This window comes from Bremia lactucae, linkage group LG1 (assembly GCF_004359215.1).
Source record: "Bremia lactucae strain SF5 linkage group LG1, whole genome shotgun sequence".
Lineage (NCBI taxonomy): Eukaryota > Oomycota > Peronosporomycetes > Peronosporales > Peronosporaceae > Bremia > Bremia lactucae.
This window is the reverse complement of record NC_090610.1, coordinates 5,385,600-5,400,910: the sequence shown is the minus strand read 5'-3', so window position 1 is coordinate 5,400,910 and position 15,311 is coordinate 5,385,600. Positions and strand designations below refer to the sequence as shown.

The 15,311-nt window shown below is 47.9% G+C and overlaps 4 protein-coding genes across 4 annotated transcripts; 3 read left to right on the top strand and 1 right to left on the bottom strand.

Moving 5' to 3' along the window:
- Window positions 1–128: 128 nt before the first annotated feature.
- On the top strand, window positions 129–1,061 carry CCR75_000564 (uncharacterized protein; the record flags this gene model as incomplete). Its single annotated transcript, XM_067958671.1, has 1 exon — window positions 129–1,061. One exon carries the CDS (start codon window positions 129–131, stop codon window positions 1,059–1,061), a length of 933 nt encoding a protein of 310 aa, XP_067822783.1.
- Window positions 1,062–1,078: 17 nt separating this feature from the next.
- CCR75_000565 (uncharacterized protein) lies at window positions 1,079–3,366 on the top strand. The gene is made up of 3 exons (XM_067958672.1): window positions 1,079–1,502; window positions 1,565–1,614; window positions 1,670–3,366. The coding sequence occupies exons 1-3, from the start codon at window positions 1,166–1,168 to the stop codon at window positions 2,489–2,491; spliced, it is 1,209 nt and encodes a 402-aa protein (XP_067822784.1). The 5' UTR covers window positions 1,079–1,165; the 3' UTR covers window positions 2,492–3,366.
- Window positions 3,367–6,437: 3,071 nt separating this feature from the next.
- Window positions 6,438–6,924, top strand: CCR75_000566 (uncharacterized protein; the record flags this gene model as incomplete). Its single annotated transcript, XM_067958673.1, has 3 exons — window positions 6,438–6,488; window positions 6,648–6,803; window positions 6,862–6,924. The coding sequence occupies 3 exons, from the start codon at window positions 6,438–6,440 to the stop codon at window positions 6,922–6,924; spliced, it is 270 nt and encodes an 89-aa protein (XP_067822785.1).
- Window positions 6,925–8,155: 1,231 nt separating this feature from the next.
- CCR75_000567 (uncharacterized protein) lies at window positions 8,156–8,461 on the bottom strand (the record flags this gene model as incomplete). The annotated part of the gene is made up of 1 exon (XM_067958674.1): window positions 8,156–8,461. One exon carries the CDS (start codon window positions 8,459–8,461, stop codon window positions 8,156–8,158), a length of 306 nt encoding a protein of 101 aa, XP_067822786.1.
- Between the last annotated feature and the right edge of the window lie 6,850 nt (window positions 8,462–15,311).

Below are 15,311 nucleotides of genomic sequence, written 5' to 3'. Positions count from 1 at the left end.
TTGGCACGTTAGTATGTGGCAGCGTGGGTCAAGTGCTTAACGATGCGCAGACGTTAGGAATTGAGCGAGATTGGGTTGTTGTCATTGCTGGACCCGACAACTCTAAACATCTTGCAAAGCTGAATCGAATGATGCGTCGTATTGACTTGAGCTGTAATATTCTTGGCCCTATGGCCTTTGGTTTGATTGTAGATTGTGTTAGCGGTGATGCCCCTACTCGTGCGATGGTGGGTGTTGCGGTAGTGGGGCTCTGGAATCTCATTTCTACCCCATTAGAATATTGTATGACTTATGATATTTACCACCTTGTGCCGGAGCTAAGTATTCGTACGTATGTGAAGGACAATAACACAGTAAAGACGCTAAAGCAAAAGCAGACGGCAACGAATGAAGGGCGCACGATTGCCCGGTATGCGACCATGTGGTCGAATTATGTAAAGCACCCAGTATTTCTGGTCAGTTTCTCCTTCTCTGCACTGTATATGACGATCCTTAGTGGTGGTGCATTAAATATCGCGTATCTCCGATGGCGTGGGGTTTCCAACTCGATTTTAGGCCTCAGTCGTGGTGCTGGAGCGGTAGCTGGGCTCATGGGCACCCTGATCTTTCCTTTGCTTCATCAATGGCTGAAACGAATCGAGTCTGTTGCGATTCTTAGTGTCTGGCTCTTCTGGTTGTGTCTATTTCCGATTCTGCTGGTATTTCTGGTTGTGGGAGAATCTAATGTATCCGACGCTGCAATGATACTTTGCGTCGTCATTTCGCGTTCTTGGCTCTGGTGTACGGACTTGGCCGAGACTCAGATTATGCAAGAGTGGATTGCACCAAATCAGCGCGGAGTCATTAACTCCATGCAGACCGCAACATATCAGTTCTTTTTTATTCTGATACACTTGACAGGCGTAATCTTTCATGACCCACACCAGTTTGAGGCACTTGTGTTTTTTTCTCTGGCTGCTGTACTTGCTTCAGCTATCGGATTTACCTATTGGGGGACGAAATACGGTCGCGACAAATACGTGACTACAAAATTTGCATTAGAAAATAACGCGATAAAATGATAATCATGGAAATAGGCCTTCAATTGCTTTTGCGCTTTTTATAAATACTGATTTTAGATAGGTTGTTTTATAAATATCTAAAATCGGTATTCTTACAGTCACCAATGCGACGTTCGGCACGACTTGTGGCCACCTCCCGCTGTGTAAAAGCGAAAACGTCCCGACCCATTTCATCTGTGACTAAATCTTCGGTTGCATCTGTAGCTGCCTTATCCTCACACTTGCATCAGAAGGTGGAAAATCTTGATTCCGATGACTGGGTTTCTCTATGCAGCACGCGGGAGCTCTCGTGCGCAATAACGCTCGAAACGGGACAGATCTTCTCCTGGCGAAGGCATCCGAGCATATCCGCTATGTGGTTAGGAGTGATTAATCGTCAGGTCTTTGCATTACGAGAACGTGACACTATGGTACAATTTCGGTGCCTTTATCCATCTGACTGTACGTATATTCCCAAATATTTGAAAAAAAAAACCGCGAGAAATCATGACCATTCTTGCAAGTATCTCATCAGAAGGGATTAAATACATTATCGCACTACTTTCGGCTGGATGTAAGTGACGATCATTTTCAACGGCGAACATATCTAATGTGCTCTTATGTAGTAGGTGTCTCTGGATCCACTGTACGAGCGCTGGACTGAGCCAATGGACCGAATGACGAAGATTATCGAGAAATTTAGAGGTTTAAGAATTGTGCGGCAAGATCCCGTCGAGTGTTTGTTTTCGTTCATTTGTTCGTCAAACAATAATATTGCTCGAATCCAGGGGATGGTGGATACACTCAAAATGACGTACGGAGACTGTCTTTACGAGTCTGATTCTTCGTCATTCTCAAATAAAGCCCAACGATTGTTTTATGCGTTTCCATCATTGTATACTTTGGCAACAAAGTGTGACGAGGCAAAATTGCGGGCACTAGGCTTTGGCTATCGCGCACCTTTTATTGTAAAGAGTGCAAAGCAGCTTCAAGAACTCGGTGGAGCGTCGTATCTTTACACTCTTCGCGATGAAAAGCTCAGCTTGCAGCGTGAAGCAGAAACGATAGGAAATTCGGAATATTCTTATCAAGAAAAGTTAATGGTATTTAGGGGCGTTGGACGTAAAGTGGCCGACTGCGTGGCGCTCTTTTCACTGGAAAAGATGGAAGCTATACCTGTTGATACGCACGTGTGGCAAATTGCATGCCGCGAATTGGATCCGACGCTTAGCGATCGGAAAAGCATCACGCCGAAGGTGTACCGCTTGGTAGGCGACTTGTTCCGACTTCGCTTTGCTCCTCAAGCTGGCTGGGCTCATAGTATTCTATTTGCGGGGGATCTTCAGATTAAAGGGGTAGGTGGCGAGAACAAAAATACATCGGAAGCGAAAAAAAAAGGGACAAAGCGTAAGCTGAAGTTGACAACCGATGGCAATGAAACAAATCTCTAAAAGTTTGAAAAAAACATGGTAGATTTCTTGTGATTACGTGACTATTTCTAAAGCGACGTGATGAATACATCACTCTCGGATAGCTACTATAATTGCATTCATCTCAATCATTTCGTTTCTAAACGGCTACGATGAGTTTAAGAACGCTCTCGTGCCCATACGTATTCCTCTTGATGACTGTAGTAGCGGATGACGCATCTCGGCGATTACAGACGTATGCACAGCCATCTGATTACGCTAGTCTGATGCTAGAACGCGTGAATTTGGAGCGCAGAGCTCAACGGCTCCTTCCACTCTGTCTGAATCAAAAATTACAAAAAGCAGCACAGCGCCACTCGAATGATCAAGCCGCTAATAATTTCATGGATCACATTGGCTCCGACAATTCTAGTGCATCGCAACGAATTACTGATGCGCGATACGAGTGGCGCGGTATCGCTGAGAATGTTGCCGCGGGTCAAATTGATGTGATTGAAGTTATGAACGCGTGGATGAACTCAGAAGGTCATCGTCTTAATATTTTGGGTGACTATACGATGTTGGGCGTTGCCTACGCGTATACCTCAGTCGGACCGTATAATCATTTTTGGACTCAAAATTTTGGACTTAGCAACACGGAGCAGTGCGACGACGGCAGCATACCGAGTTCTCCCCCCACGTTTCAAGCTCCAGGTGGCTCTGTACAAGATTCTAAAGCTAGTGGTCCAAGCGTATATATTATGCCGATAAACCCTCCACGAGAATATCGGGGCAGATCATCCTCGTCCGCCCTAACTCCAACACTTTTAGTGCAAGCAGTTGCTGCAGCTTTGACAACAATCGTATTATTTGATTTAAGAAATATCACTTAAATGCTCACAATATTTGCGTTTGAAGTCGCAATACCTAAGATTGTGGTTACGCTTTAAAATACAGAAGCTTGAAAAAAATCCTGTTAATTTCGTCGAATTTACTGATCTGGGTAATTTCGAAAAAGATAATTTTTCTGGCGTATTAGAGTTTATGCTTTCTGTAAGAAATGTTATTAAAGAGGTCTCTCTGTGTGTGTTTGCATTCAATTATTCCACAATTGATGGGACAGAAACTCGTAGAACATGCTCTTGATGATTGACTGGATAAATAAAGGAGTCTTTTATAGTAGCTATTTGATGTAACTTAAATCCTCTTTAATGTATCACTCCATGCCGGGATCAATCCAACTGCATCAATATTCAATTTCTTCATTCTTCTAGCCATGGTCTTCGGTATTTTTTCAAATTTTCAACGCGCGTCCAAGTTCAGAAGCAAACGTGCGTGCTCGCCTCGAGCCCATTGCTGGCCACCGCGTCAGAATATGTTAGAGCTTTTCGGCCAAAGCTATCAAAGTTTTTCAGGACGAGCACGGCAGATGAGAATGAGAAAGCTCCTCTTTTCGCTGACGTTGCCTGTCAAACAGACGATCTGACGGCGAAGGCGTGTACTGGCATGCTAACCAGAAGCTGCACGATGCTTCATGATCCTTGTTGACTGGCATGTCCGAGGCGTCCGAAACATACATTGAATAGATAGATTGGTCGACAAGTGACGACTCGGATTGGAGCGAGACGGATCAAGGCGATGGCAGCTTTTTTAAAAATTCTGGAGTGTTTGTAGAAAACCTACACTGCTAGCCTTAGAACTGTATCTATGTATGTGCGGCAGTTGCCCACATTACTTGGAGATAGCTTCGGACGTTTCACTAATTTCAAACGCAACAATTTAAACAAATACAGTATACCACCCGTCTACTCCAAGCTTTCTCGACCTACGTCGAGGTTAGTAGACATTGCATCCACATGAGATGAGGACAAGGCTTTCAGCTTCCGATCGCTACATAACGAAATATGTAAGATTGACTTCACTACATTTTAATTGACACTGATTGCTTAAGATGAGATCGAATGGTGCCGTTCCTCATAACGGGCGGTACTTTGTGCTGACTTCCTAAAATTGTTGCCCTTATATTGGCTCTAGATGGTTTATAGCAGGAAGACCAGCTAGCAAGTTGATCTTTGCGCATACGGTTTCAATTAATTAGTTGTCTTTATCCCAATTATTGAAGGTTATGGGTTTCAGATATTGTACACAACCCTTACCGGTCCAACCCGAACCGCGGTTTTGATAGCATTTTTATACCATAGGATAGTAGAGGAGACGATTTAGAAATGAGTGGTTACGAAAAGTAGAAGTGTAAGCCCCATTAAATTAATCACTTCCAAATATTTCTTCACCAACAAAAGTGTCTTCGTGTCAACGAGCAGACTTTTCGCTTCGCTCCCTTTCTTCTTCGCTCTCTTCACCCTCTTCAGAAATCAACAGGTTATGAGCCCAACGACCATGACTTCTGCGCAAGATGTTTCGACGAAGATTGCTATCGACAAGTTCAACGGTGAAAATTTTGCCATGTGGTACCGCTAGATGCGTGGCGTGTTCCTCTCCAAGTCGGTGTGGCACGTGATGAACCGTGAGTTGACTCCGTCGTTTGCGGACACCCGTGCCAGAGACGAACATGTCGAGCCCAGCAATATTGCGTTTGGCATTATGCTAGTGCACATGGACGCGGACTATCATCACGTAGTAAACGACTGTGAGGAAGCCTGGGTTGCCTGGTGTTCGGCGGATCGCAGAAGACTGGACACAACTACTTGAAGCGTCAGCTATTGAGCATGGAGATGGCAGAAGGCGACAACGTTTTGATTCACTGCAACGTGGTCCTCAACATCAGCGCCAAGCTTAGCAGTATTGGCGCCAAGATGGAGGATGAGGACGTTGCAATCTGGCTACTGCGCAGTCTCCCGAAAAGCTACAAGAATGTCGTGCTTAATCTGGAGATGAGCAGTGCAGAGCTAAGGACGCAAGATGTTGTGAAGGTGCTGACAAACGAGCTCATCAAGCGACAAGGTGAAAGGATTTTCACGATAAAGACTGGAGATGCGGCAAATGCATTCAGTGCCGAGCGAGACCCGCCAGTGCACGTACTGTGGCAAATTTGCCAAGCCAAGGGCGTATCATTTTGATATTTTTAGATACTTTAGATATATTAAAATGATATACCCTTGGCTTGGCAAAGGGGCTATCGGATCTGGAAGGCCGTGCTGGAAAAGGACTTGCCGAGCTTGAGGAAAGTTAGAGGCCTTGTGAATGCGGGATATTTTCTGTGGATTTAGTTTTGTACCGGTTCCGCATCAACCCAATTCTGCTCTCACTCTTCTTCTTCTTATGGGCGAAGCAATCCTCGGTGTTGTGCGATGTAGTCTTGTGATGCGAATACCACTTTTCGATCTTGGCTGTGGATTTTGAGCCGTATCTTTTTCTTTTAGACTGGCTCTTCTGTGCCTCACGACGTGCGTACTTTCCTCTGCACTGGTCCTTGCGTCTAGCACTGTCAAAGCTTCTTGAACTCTTGTCACGTGTCATCTGCGGGCGCTCGGCCTGTTCAAGACGTAAAAAGTACAGTACGAATGTGTTTCGTAATAAGTGCGTGTTTAAATGAAATTTGCGCTGCGAACAGCGTTTAAATTAATTACTAGGTGGTAAGTGGATAAAAAAGTGATATATTACTATAATAGAAGACAAAGTCCTGGTTCTCGACTTCTTCCTCGTGTGCTATCTTTACACTCTCGTTACATCCAGCTGTGTCTATTCTTATCTACATATGCACGGGTAAGATCAATGCCCGATACCACTTCTTATGAGCTAAGGATCTTGCTGCAACCTTTACTCCTCTAAACTCCTGCTTATCAAACATGACTGTCAATCATTATAACGTCATATAACGTTACCGAATACCATCGAAAATTTGTTGCAGATGTTTATACTCCCCCTCAAGGTGCCTGACCTACAAGACCAAACAATCTCGTAAGTTTTACAAGCTGCGGCGTGGGTGATCCTTGGTAAAAAAAATAGCTTCTTGAGACTCTGATGAGAAATGTTGAACAAAGATGTCTCCACGAGTTATGGAATCGGACGAAGTGAAGCCGTAGGTCAATGTGTTTTGCTCTTGATACAGCACTTTGGTTTGTAGCGATCGATATTGCAGCCATATTGTCCAATTAGATTGTTGAGGGCGGTAATGATTAACACCAATTTTACCAATGAGTAGCCGCAGCCAAAATATTTTTTGCGTAGCTGATGCAAGGCCGTGGATTCTGCTTCCGCTGTTGAGAGCACGACGACAGATTGCTCGTTGGACCTTAAAGTTGCGGGACCTCCACCGATTTTGATTAACAAACCAGAGGTTGAGCGACGTGATCTTGCATCCCCTCCCCAATTGGCGTCACTGGAGCCAATAATTGTACGTATTGCTTGGTTCGCTCGTTTGCATCGTAGTCACATTGACATTATACCTTTAGAAATCGAAGTACTTGAATGCCTGCTTTCCAGTGAGCTTGACATGGATTCTCAAGATACTGTGATAAGATGCTGGCCGAGATGCAAATATCCGGTCGATTGTCATTCGCAACGTATGGTGTGATCCGATAATCTTTCGATATGATTTGGTCAGCTTTGCCAGTCCAATAGGTCTCACAAAATGAAGGTCTTGACCTGAAACATTCAAAAAAATTACTGCATGTGAATCTCTCTGACCAAAGGTGTTTAGCATTCTGTCGCTAAATTTGCCTGTTTAGGCACTAGACGACCTGCACGGCGGTTGTAGCATACTTCCATTTCAAGAATAAATTTTGTGTTCCCGAGTTCAATTTGAATGTCCGGCTTGACAATTCTCAACACAAATTTCTTCTGAAGCATCTGCACATTCAACAAGAAGATCGTCAACGTATTAAGCTACTAACACATTTTGTTACGAACGAAGAGACGTTGCTCTGACAAACACTGTCGAAATCCAGCCTTGATAAATACTTTTTAAATTGTCTTGCGCCATACAGCACCATCTTGCTTTAAGCCATTCAAACTCTTTCGCAGCTTGCAAACATATCCATTTTTTTTTCAGCTTTGACACAAACCGGTACTTTCATGTACACTACTTCTGTAAGAGTCCATTCAGGTATCCTGTTTCAATGTCAAATTGCTTCATAACGTTACCAAGCTGACAGCATAATGATAAAAAAATTCAAATTGTTGCTATACGTTTCAGTGTAATCAATTCCATAAGTCTGCATGCAACAATACGGGCCTTTAATCTCGAAATCTCACCTTTTTCATTGTGACTCAGTGCAAGTACCCATTTAAAACCGATAACTTTCAATCCATTTGGTTTTCGGACAATATCCCATGTATGATTAATAACATGCGCTTGCAGTTCTGCATTGATTGCATATTTCCATACAGCCGCTTTATTTGATGCAAGTGCTTCGTCATAATCTCTGGTATATGCTGATAAGGCAAAACCGAAATCTTCTTCGAAACGAGGCCTTTTGGGATCAGGCTCACCACTTTCGTCCGGTGTAGTAAGAGCATATGGGTTTTATGGAGTTGGGAGCTGCTTTCAAAAGCAACCGCCCACTGGACAATGTGGAACTCGATGGTGGAAGAGCTAGTGATCCCCGCTGATAAATGTCGGGTTAATTGGACATAGTATAAGGTTATTGATAGCTTCGGCGGTTTTTCTACCCGAGTTGCTAAAGATGATGCAGTTCTCTTCTTGCTCTGATCTCTGTGGTATAAGTTAGTTTTCTTGTATCGCCTTTAATGGGACAGCGGCTGTTCTTGATCGTGATCCATGATGAGTCTGTAGTAGTTCCGACGAAGGTTGAATAGTGACGAGGAGGAGGTATTTGAACTTCCACTTGCATCGATATCCATATCCGCGGATACTTCGTTCATTAGTTCATCATCTTCGTTAATCGTTTTCGTGTCCACATTGATAATAGATTGTGTGGTTGCTGGAGCAATACCCTGGTCATTTACAGTATCATCGATGTACACGAACTGAATAGGTGGGGAGTCAGATCTTGGCGTTGCTATGTAACGAGACGGCCCACGCTCAAACATCCAATATAATGTAATTAGGCATTTGTCTTCTTCGTCACATACGCAAATACCTTAGATCCTGGACTGTATCCAAGAAAGATGCAGCGATGTGACTGACTGTCCCACTTAAAACGACGAGGCTTCTTAACATATACAAATCCACGGGTGGATTTCTCCATCCCATCCATTTTAATTATCAATTTTTTACCGTATATTAAAGTTAAATATACAATATAAAAAAATGGCTGAAAAAAAGGATATGTAGGAACCAAAACTACTTACAGCATTCCAACCGCTCATCGCATCGGGAAAATCTGGAATTCTTCTAGGCATACCTGCTAGTCCTAAAAATGCATCGGGAAAAAAGTGATGTTTACTCCTACAAAAAATAACCAAAAATGTATTTGGCCTAGCAAATGCCCCACCACAAATAAAGAGGATATTGGTAGTATTGATCGTAAGACATTCGCCGCGCGGGTTCTTCCGTCCGCCCTTTTCAGATCCAAATACACGTAGGTGTTCGAGATTAGGTTTGGATTTGTAGATTATCTCGTAGGTATTATGTCTCCTTGGACCGTGTTCGAAAGTCGGTTTTGTACGTAAGCTGCCGTCATGAGTGCTTCAGCCCACCATTCCTTACTCAGTTGCAGGAAGCGTAACATCAATCTTCCCATTTCTACGATGGTTTGCTTTGTTTTTTCTACAAGTCCATTCTGTCGAGGACTGTACAGGGCAGATCCTTAACGAGCAATTACATTTTTTGTACAGTAGCTTAAAAACCGGTGACTTGTATATTCTTCTCCAATGTCGCTGCGAACACACTTGATGCGACAACCAGTTTCAGTTTCCATAAGCTCTTTGTATTCAGCAAAACGATCAGGTACCTCGCTCTTTGTCTTATGAGGTACGCGATGACGTAACGCGAGTAATCGTCGATAGAACATACGACATTGTTCGCACCACCACGAGATCTTGGACTCATAGGTCCCATGACATCATTGTGAACTACATCAAGTAAACTTTTTGTATTTCTTTGGCTTTCGCTTTGGTGAGAAAATATTTTTACAGTCAATTTGCCACGGGCGAACCCATCACATAAGTCGTATTCAAGCTTTATGGAAGGGAATGATGGCAACCCATTTACTGCTTTGGCAGTAGTTTGCGTCCGAGACGGGGATATCTGACCAAGTCGAGCGGGCCACACATTGATATTCGTGCACGGTAAGGTTGAATCTGCCATCCTCGCAATTTCTTTTATAGCATACTTATATGAATTCATGTCCCAGACGTATAGTCGACCTTGTCTTTTTTAACACTGGTGAAAATTTGTCTTCGTGTGTAATGACACAATCATTAACACTGGTGAAAATTTGTCTTCGTGTGTAATGACACAATCATTGAGCCGAACTCGAGTTTAGCATCTTTTGCTGCCGCTGCCAACTCTTCAAATTGCGGGGTACGGTCCAGACCAAGCCCACGAGGAGTATAAACAGGTCCTTAACTGGCTTTCGCCAGGAATCGTACGACGAACACTAAGTCGCCACCAGCCCCCCTCCCCCCGGATGGGGCGGGGGCAGCTTCACCTTGCACAGGGGATCCTTACGACCCCTCGGCCGAGGGTGCCCCTTCGGGCTCTTTGTCTGGAGTGGAGGGATAGGAGTGCGTGACACCCTCACCAACTGATTCGGACCCTACCGCGCCTATGGACCGGGTTATGGATGCATTGGCTAGGAGACGGGTCGTAGACGCCGCCACGTCGCCGAGGTCTTCCTCGGTCACCTCAACGTCATCAGGGATGGGAGGGCGGCATCGACCAAATAATGGGACCGTCGCGACGTCGAGTCGGGCAGATCAGGAAGGCCCTTCTCCGGAAGCGGCCTCGACTTCATCAGGGGCGGCTACAGTGACTCCCTCCGTAAGTTTACCATCGGCTTCTACTACGCCGCTGGCGACCTCTAAAGACATATTTGCGGCACTTGTCGCGGATATGACGACATATCAGGGGCCGGGTTACGTGGCTGTTTGGAAGGAGACTATCCAAGAGCTCTTTGCGACCGAGTATGGCCGATTGCCGCTTCGCCCGGAGATGCTGCCGGTGGAGCGTAAACGTTACCCGACACTTCGAGGAAAGGAAGCTGTGTGCTTCCTTGATCTGTTCAAGCAAATATTTGTTTCCAACCCGGGGTCTTTCCCGGAGTGGAAACGACTAGCGCGATCGATTGGTCAGGAGCTAGTGAGCTCGAAATGGGCCTTCACGCAGATTATTCGCAAGTTGGCCAGCCAACACAAGTGGGCAACGGCTCCGGTTCTCAACCAGTGGGCGCAAGTAGTCAGCCGCGGAACGCAACCTGGAAGGGAGGAGGACGCTAGTCCGCGACGAACCGTGTACGAAGACTTTATGTTTAACCAGGAAAGGTTCTCCCCAGAGGAAGTCAGCACACTCAAAACGCTGTGCACGACCCGCCTACGCCCCGACAGTGCTCGACGTTTGCGTGAAGGTACGGATGATGAGTGGAAGGTCATTATTGGGATTGCTGAAGGGCATATCGCTTGTCGGCGCATGCCGGACTTCTTACGTTCGGTGAGGGACAGTAAAGAACGCCTACGCTTGTACAGTACCATCCAGGCGCAAGTGGAAGGGCAACTCGTGCTACACATCGGTCGCGACGGGACATCCCGGTAAGTCGCAGGACAACCCACGCGATCACGGATATGATACTGGAATCAGCGGAGCTGGCGAGAGTCAATGTACATGCTATTCATCAACTACTAGGGCTGACCAAGACCATCAGTTATAATCGAACGAGACGGAGTATACACTTCTATTTCTTTTCCCGGGTGACAGCAGCGCAGAATCAATCCGTGCAAATTCCTTTTCAAGGACGAATTTACACACTGGAGAATGTTCACCAGGATGTCAGCGGATCCGTTTGGATGGACCAGCGCGGTCCGGATGGTCACTTAGGCCGATCAAGAACGGAGTACACGATTGTGCTTTCCAACTTAACTCGCTTTCACGAAATTGGTCGCATCGCTGCATACTTTAAAGCGAAAATTCCTACGGAGTTTGAGCTTGAAGATTTGGATACTTACACTCCTAATTCCCGGACGTCTACAGCGTGGATCATCACGTTTCAATTGGCCGGGTGTCCCGCCTTCCTAAACGGTGTCGTTCGACTCCTGTGGTTTGGGACGACTATCATCATCCGGCACCCCGGACTAGGGCGCCAACTGCAATGTCTCCGTTGTGGTCACTTGGGCCATCCAGCGTCTCGGTGTCGGCCAGGGGGCGTAATGGTTTCCGAAGAGGAACTTCAAGCGGTAGAGGACCTGGCAAAACCTTTTGGAAGCCCTGAGGAAATGCGTGAGATGGCTAGCAAGCGACTTCTTGTACAACAGTCAGTCGACGCGGCGGCTCAGGCGGCCGTCACGCCGTCGGACGTGTCATTGACCCCTCCAGGGGTAGCGTCTCCGGGTGCACCTGCTTTAGGTCACCTGGAGTCATGTGCTCCTGCCCGGGACACACATGCGGCTACACCAGGGACGGAACCTAAGGCGCAAACAGAGCAGCCCTGGCTTTCACGCCCCATTCGAGGACGAGGTAGGTTATGGACACATGGAGCATCACCGCCGCCTCCTACCTCATCAAGGCTCTGTTCAGGAGCATGTGATGCGTTGCGGGACGACGTGGACGATTCGAGTGTTCGCGTAGGTCGGGTCCGCACCGAACATGCTGCGGCGGAACCCAGGACGGGTGCGGTTTCGCTCGTACACGCGGCACCTGTCGTACGGTCCGAAGATATCCAGCTCACACCAGAGGAGTCAGCCAGGAAAGGAGCGGCAGGGATCAGGGGTCCGGCGCCGGTCAGGACGGGACCTACACTTTTAGCAGCACAGCGGGCTGAACGGACGCAGCTGAAGAGACTGATTGACCAGGCCGACAGGAGGGGTGCTCATGCGATCCCTATGGAGCCGCGACCAGAGGTAGAGCCCACACATGAGCGGGATCTGGAGCGCATCTTAGGGGCTAGGGCTGTGACAACACCTGCGACGGGTAACAGTCTGGCTATGGCCGTTGCACAAGCGGCTTCAGATTCCTCGATGGATAACTCGGACTCACAATTCGAGCAGCTGACTGCCTGTGTTAAAAGGGGCATACAAAACGGTGGTCTCCTAAATCTGGAAGATCAGCTCAATTATGACCAGCGGGTAGCCGCGTTAAAGGCGGTCGGCCGTGGGTGGGCCTCAATGTCCCCTAAGGAGTCGTCACATCAACTCAAGTGGTACTTGTATGACTATGTGGGTACCCCATCAGACCGTGGCGCGACCGTGCCAGACAACTGCTGGGGTGGCAGCGACATTCTCAGAATGGCGGCCACATTTGTGCGGCGGGATGTCTATGTCATTCAATTTCATGACAGCGGTGGGAGTAAGTGGAGGTGCCAGAGATATTACCCGACGACGGTTACTAGACATGGACAAGTCGTGGAGACGGCCACTGCGTACCCACTGTCTGTCCTGGCTTGCATTGACGACATACAGGCTGCTAAGATTGAGCAACCAACCCTACCACCTTTGGTTCTACGGGTCTGGGGGCGGCACTACTTTGCCCTCACCCACACCGAACACGCAAGCTCGTCACTCAGCCGTATCGATGGACCGGCTGCTTCTGATCCAGATAATCCGCCATGTGGTCTCTCACCTGGATCGGATCCAAACACACCTACCTGGCCTCCGATATCCCCAGCCAGACAGCGACCTGTGGATGGTAGGGTCAGTGACTCTACTTCACCGTCTGAATATCCGACCACTCTGGTCGTGCACTCGCAGTCGACGACACAATGTACCAGTTCAGCTGCGGTGGAGTCTTCACTGGCGTTGATACCTGAGCGCCCCATGGTCCTTGCACACAGGAGCAACTTATTGGCTCGTAAACGAATTCATGCCACTTCATCTGGGTCTGGGGAGGCTGACGCTACCGCCAGTTCATTGGTCATGGCTACCGCAAAACGAGGCAGGGTGGGGGAGCGACCGCATCAACCTCATGTTCAGCCACCAGCTGACCGTATTGATGAGGACGAATGGCAAGCTGTTTGATCTGCGCTAGGCTCGGAATGGCCATCCATAGCAAGAACGCCATATCCACTCATTTACGGCGAAGTGGAGTCTTGGCTGAATACAGCGCATCTTGACCCGGATATTCTCCTCCACCACGCGCGGCGGTTTGTTTTCCTCAGTGAATTGTTGGTGAGCCTAGATTCTCAGGTCCTCGTCCAATGGACCGCTAAATGGCGTCAAGATTCCCTATTATCTGGCTTCGCGCCTACAAGGACAAGGTCAAGGACGCGGTTACGGAGGCATGGATAGATCAATGGATCACAAGTGCGATGTATCGGGTGGGCCTTTCGCGGCTCGCTCCCCTCGTAGACAGTTCCGAAGACTGGATTCGTCTTCGTGCTGTCGACTATGCGGCGGATGATGTATTAAGACTCTGCGACCCGCGCCGGCGTGTCCGCCTAAGCCAACATTTGCTCTGCGCCGTGTTGTTTGATAAGGAGATAGCCGCGTTGCACGGGGACGGTACACCCACCGACCTCATACCGGAGAAACTCCGTCGTCATGTCCGGTTACTTGAGAAGCAATCTGGATACCGATCAGCTTACTATTCCCCAGGGGAGAAAGAAGTTGACTGGCGCACGCTTGCGCACTATTTTCCTACCGCTTTAGTACCTGCTGATCCGCAGTTACTACCCGAGTTCTAAGGGCAGCTCACGGGTCCCTTACGTCTCAGAACTCCGCACCGCTTCATTAGACGACGTTGATGCGTATGGGCGCCTTCGCTTGCTTCGGGAATGGGCTACTCCCCAGGACGTTTTGAGCAATCAGCATCGGAAGCAGAATGGAGACGTGGCCTACATCACTCAGAACGTTCGCGGCTTTAAGAAGAGTTCTCGGAATGGGTGGATGTCAGCGTGGCGGGGAGTACGTAAACAGCGGCGCCCAATAGCGTGGTGTATTCAGGAAACCCACGTAAGCACGGACGAGGAAGCGGATGCATAAAGGGTCTCCTGGGCACGGATGTGGGGCCTGCACCTGGCGGCTAGTGCCCCAACTCTATCCTACTGGAGTACAGGTTCATCAACCCGGGGGGGAGTGGCGATTTTATTGACTCCTCAGTCTGCGCCACACGTATCTGCATGGAAACAGCACTTATGGAGCACAAGGGCACTTGCTGTTCGCATCGACGGAACAGTCTTGATGAATGTTTACGCTCCTACTGAGAGACGGGACCGTGAAGGTTACTTTCACAATCTTCTCGCTTGGGATCTACACACCTCCACCTCCATGATAATGGGTGACTTTAATTGCGTGCAAAGTCCAGCTCTCGACCGTTATGGCCAGCATCGCGCGACCCGGTCGGAAAGTCCGGCACTCGATGCGCTTATAAACACATCTGGATTGGTAGATGCGCGGGTGATTAGAGACCATGCAGAGGATGACGCAGATAACGACTTTGACGATCACTTCACGTATTGGGAGGGTGCCCGAGCCAGTCGCATAGACCGTTTTTATGTCCCGGCTCATTGGGTGGACCGAGTCCAATGGGTATCGACAAAAACGCCCCCTCAACTTTCCGATCATCAGGAGGTCGTCCTTCATCTTCGCGCACCGAAGAACGAGCAACTCCATCCCACTCACCGTCNCACACAGGAGCAACTTATTGGCTCGTAAACGAATTCATGCCACTTCATCTGGGTCTGGGGAGGCTGACGCTACCGCCAGTTCATTGGTCATGGCTACCGCAAAACGAGGCAGGGTGGGGGAGCGACCGCATCAACCTCATGTTCAGCCACCAGCTGACCGTATTGAT

Excerpts from the sequence above, each read along its gene's own strand:
- CCR75_000565 (XM_067958672.1), top strand. The coding sequence starts at position 1,166 with ATGCGACGTTCGGCACGACTTGTGGCCACCTCCCGCTGTGTAAAAGCG. Across the intron at positions 1,503-1,564 it reads GTGCCTTTATCCATCTGACT|TATCTCATCAGAAGGGATTA; the intron begins GTACGTATATTC and ends CATTCTTGCAAG. Across the intron at positions 1,615-1,669 it reads CGCACTACTTTCGGCTGGAT|GTGTCTCTGGATCCACTGTA; the intron begins GTAAGTGACGAT and ends CTTATGTAGTAG.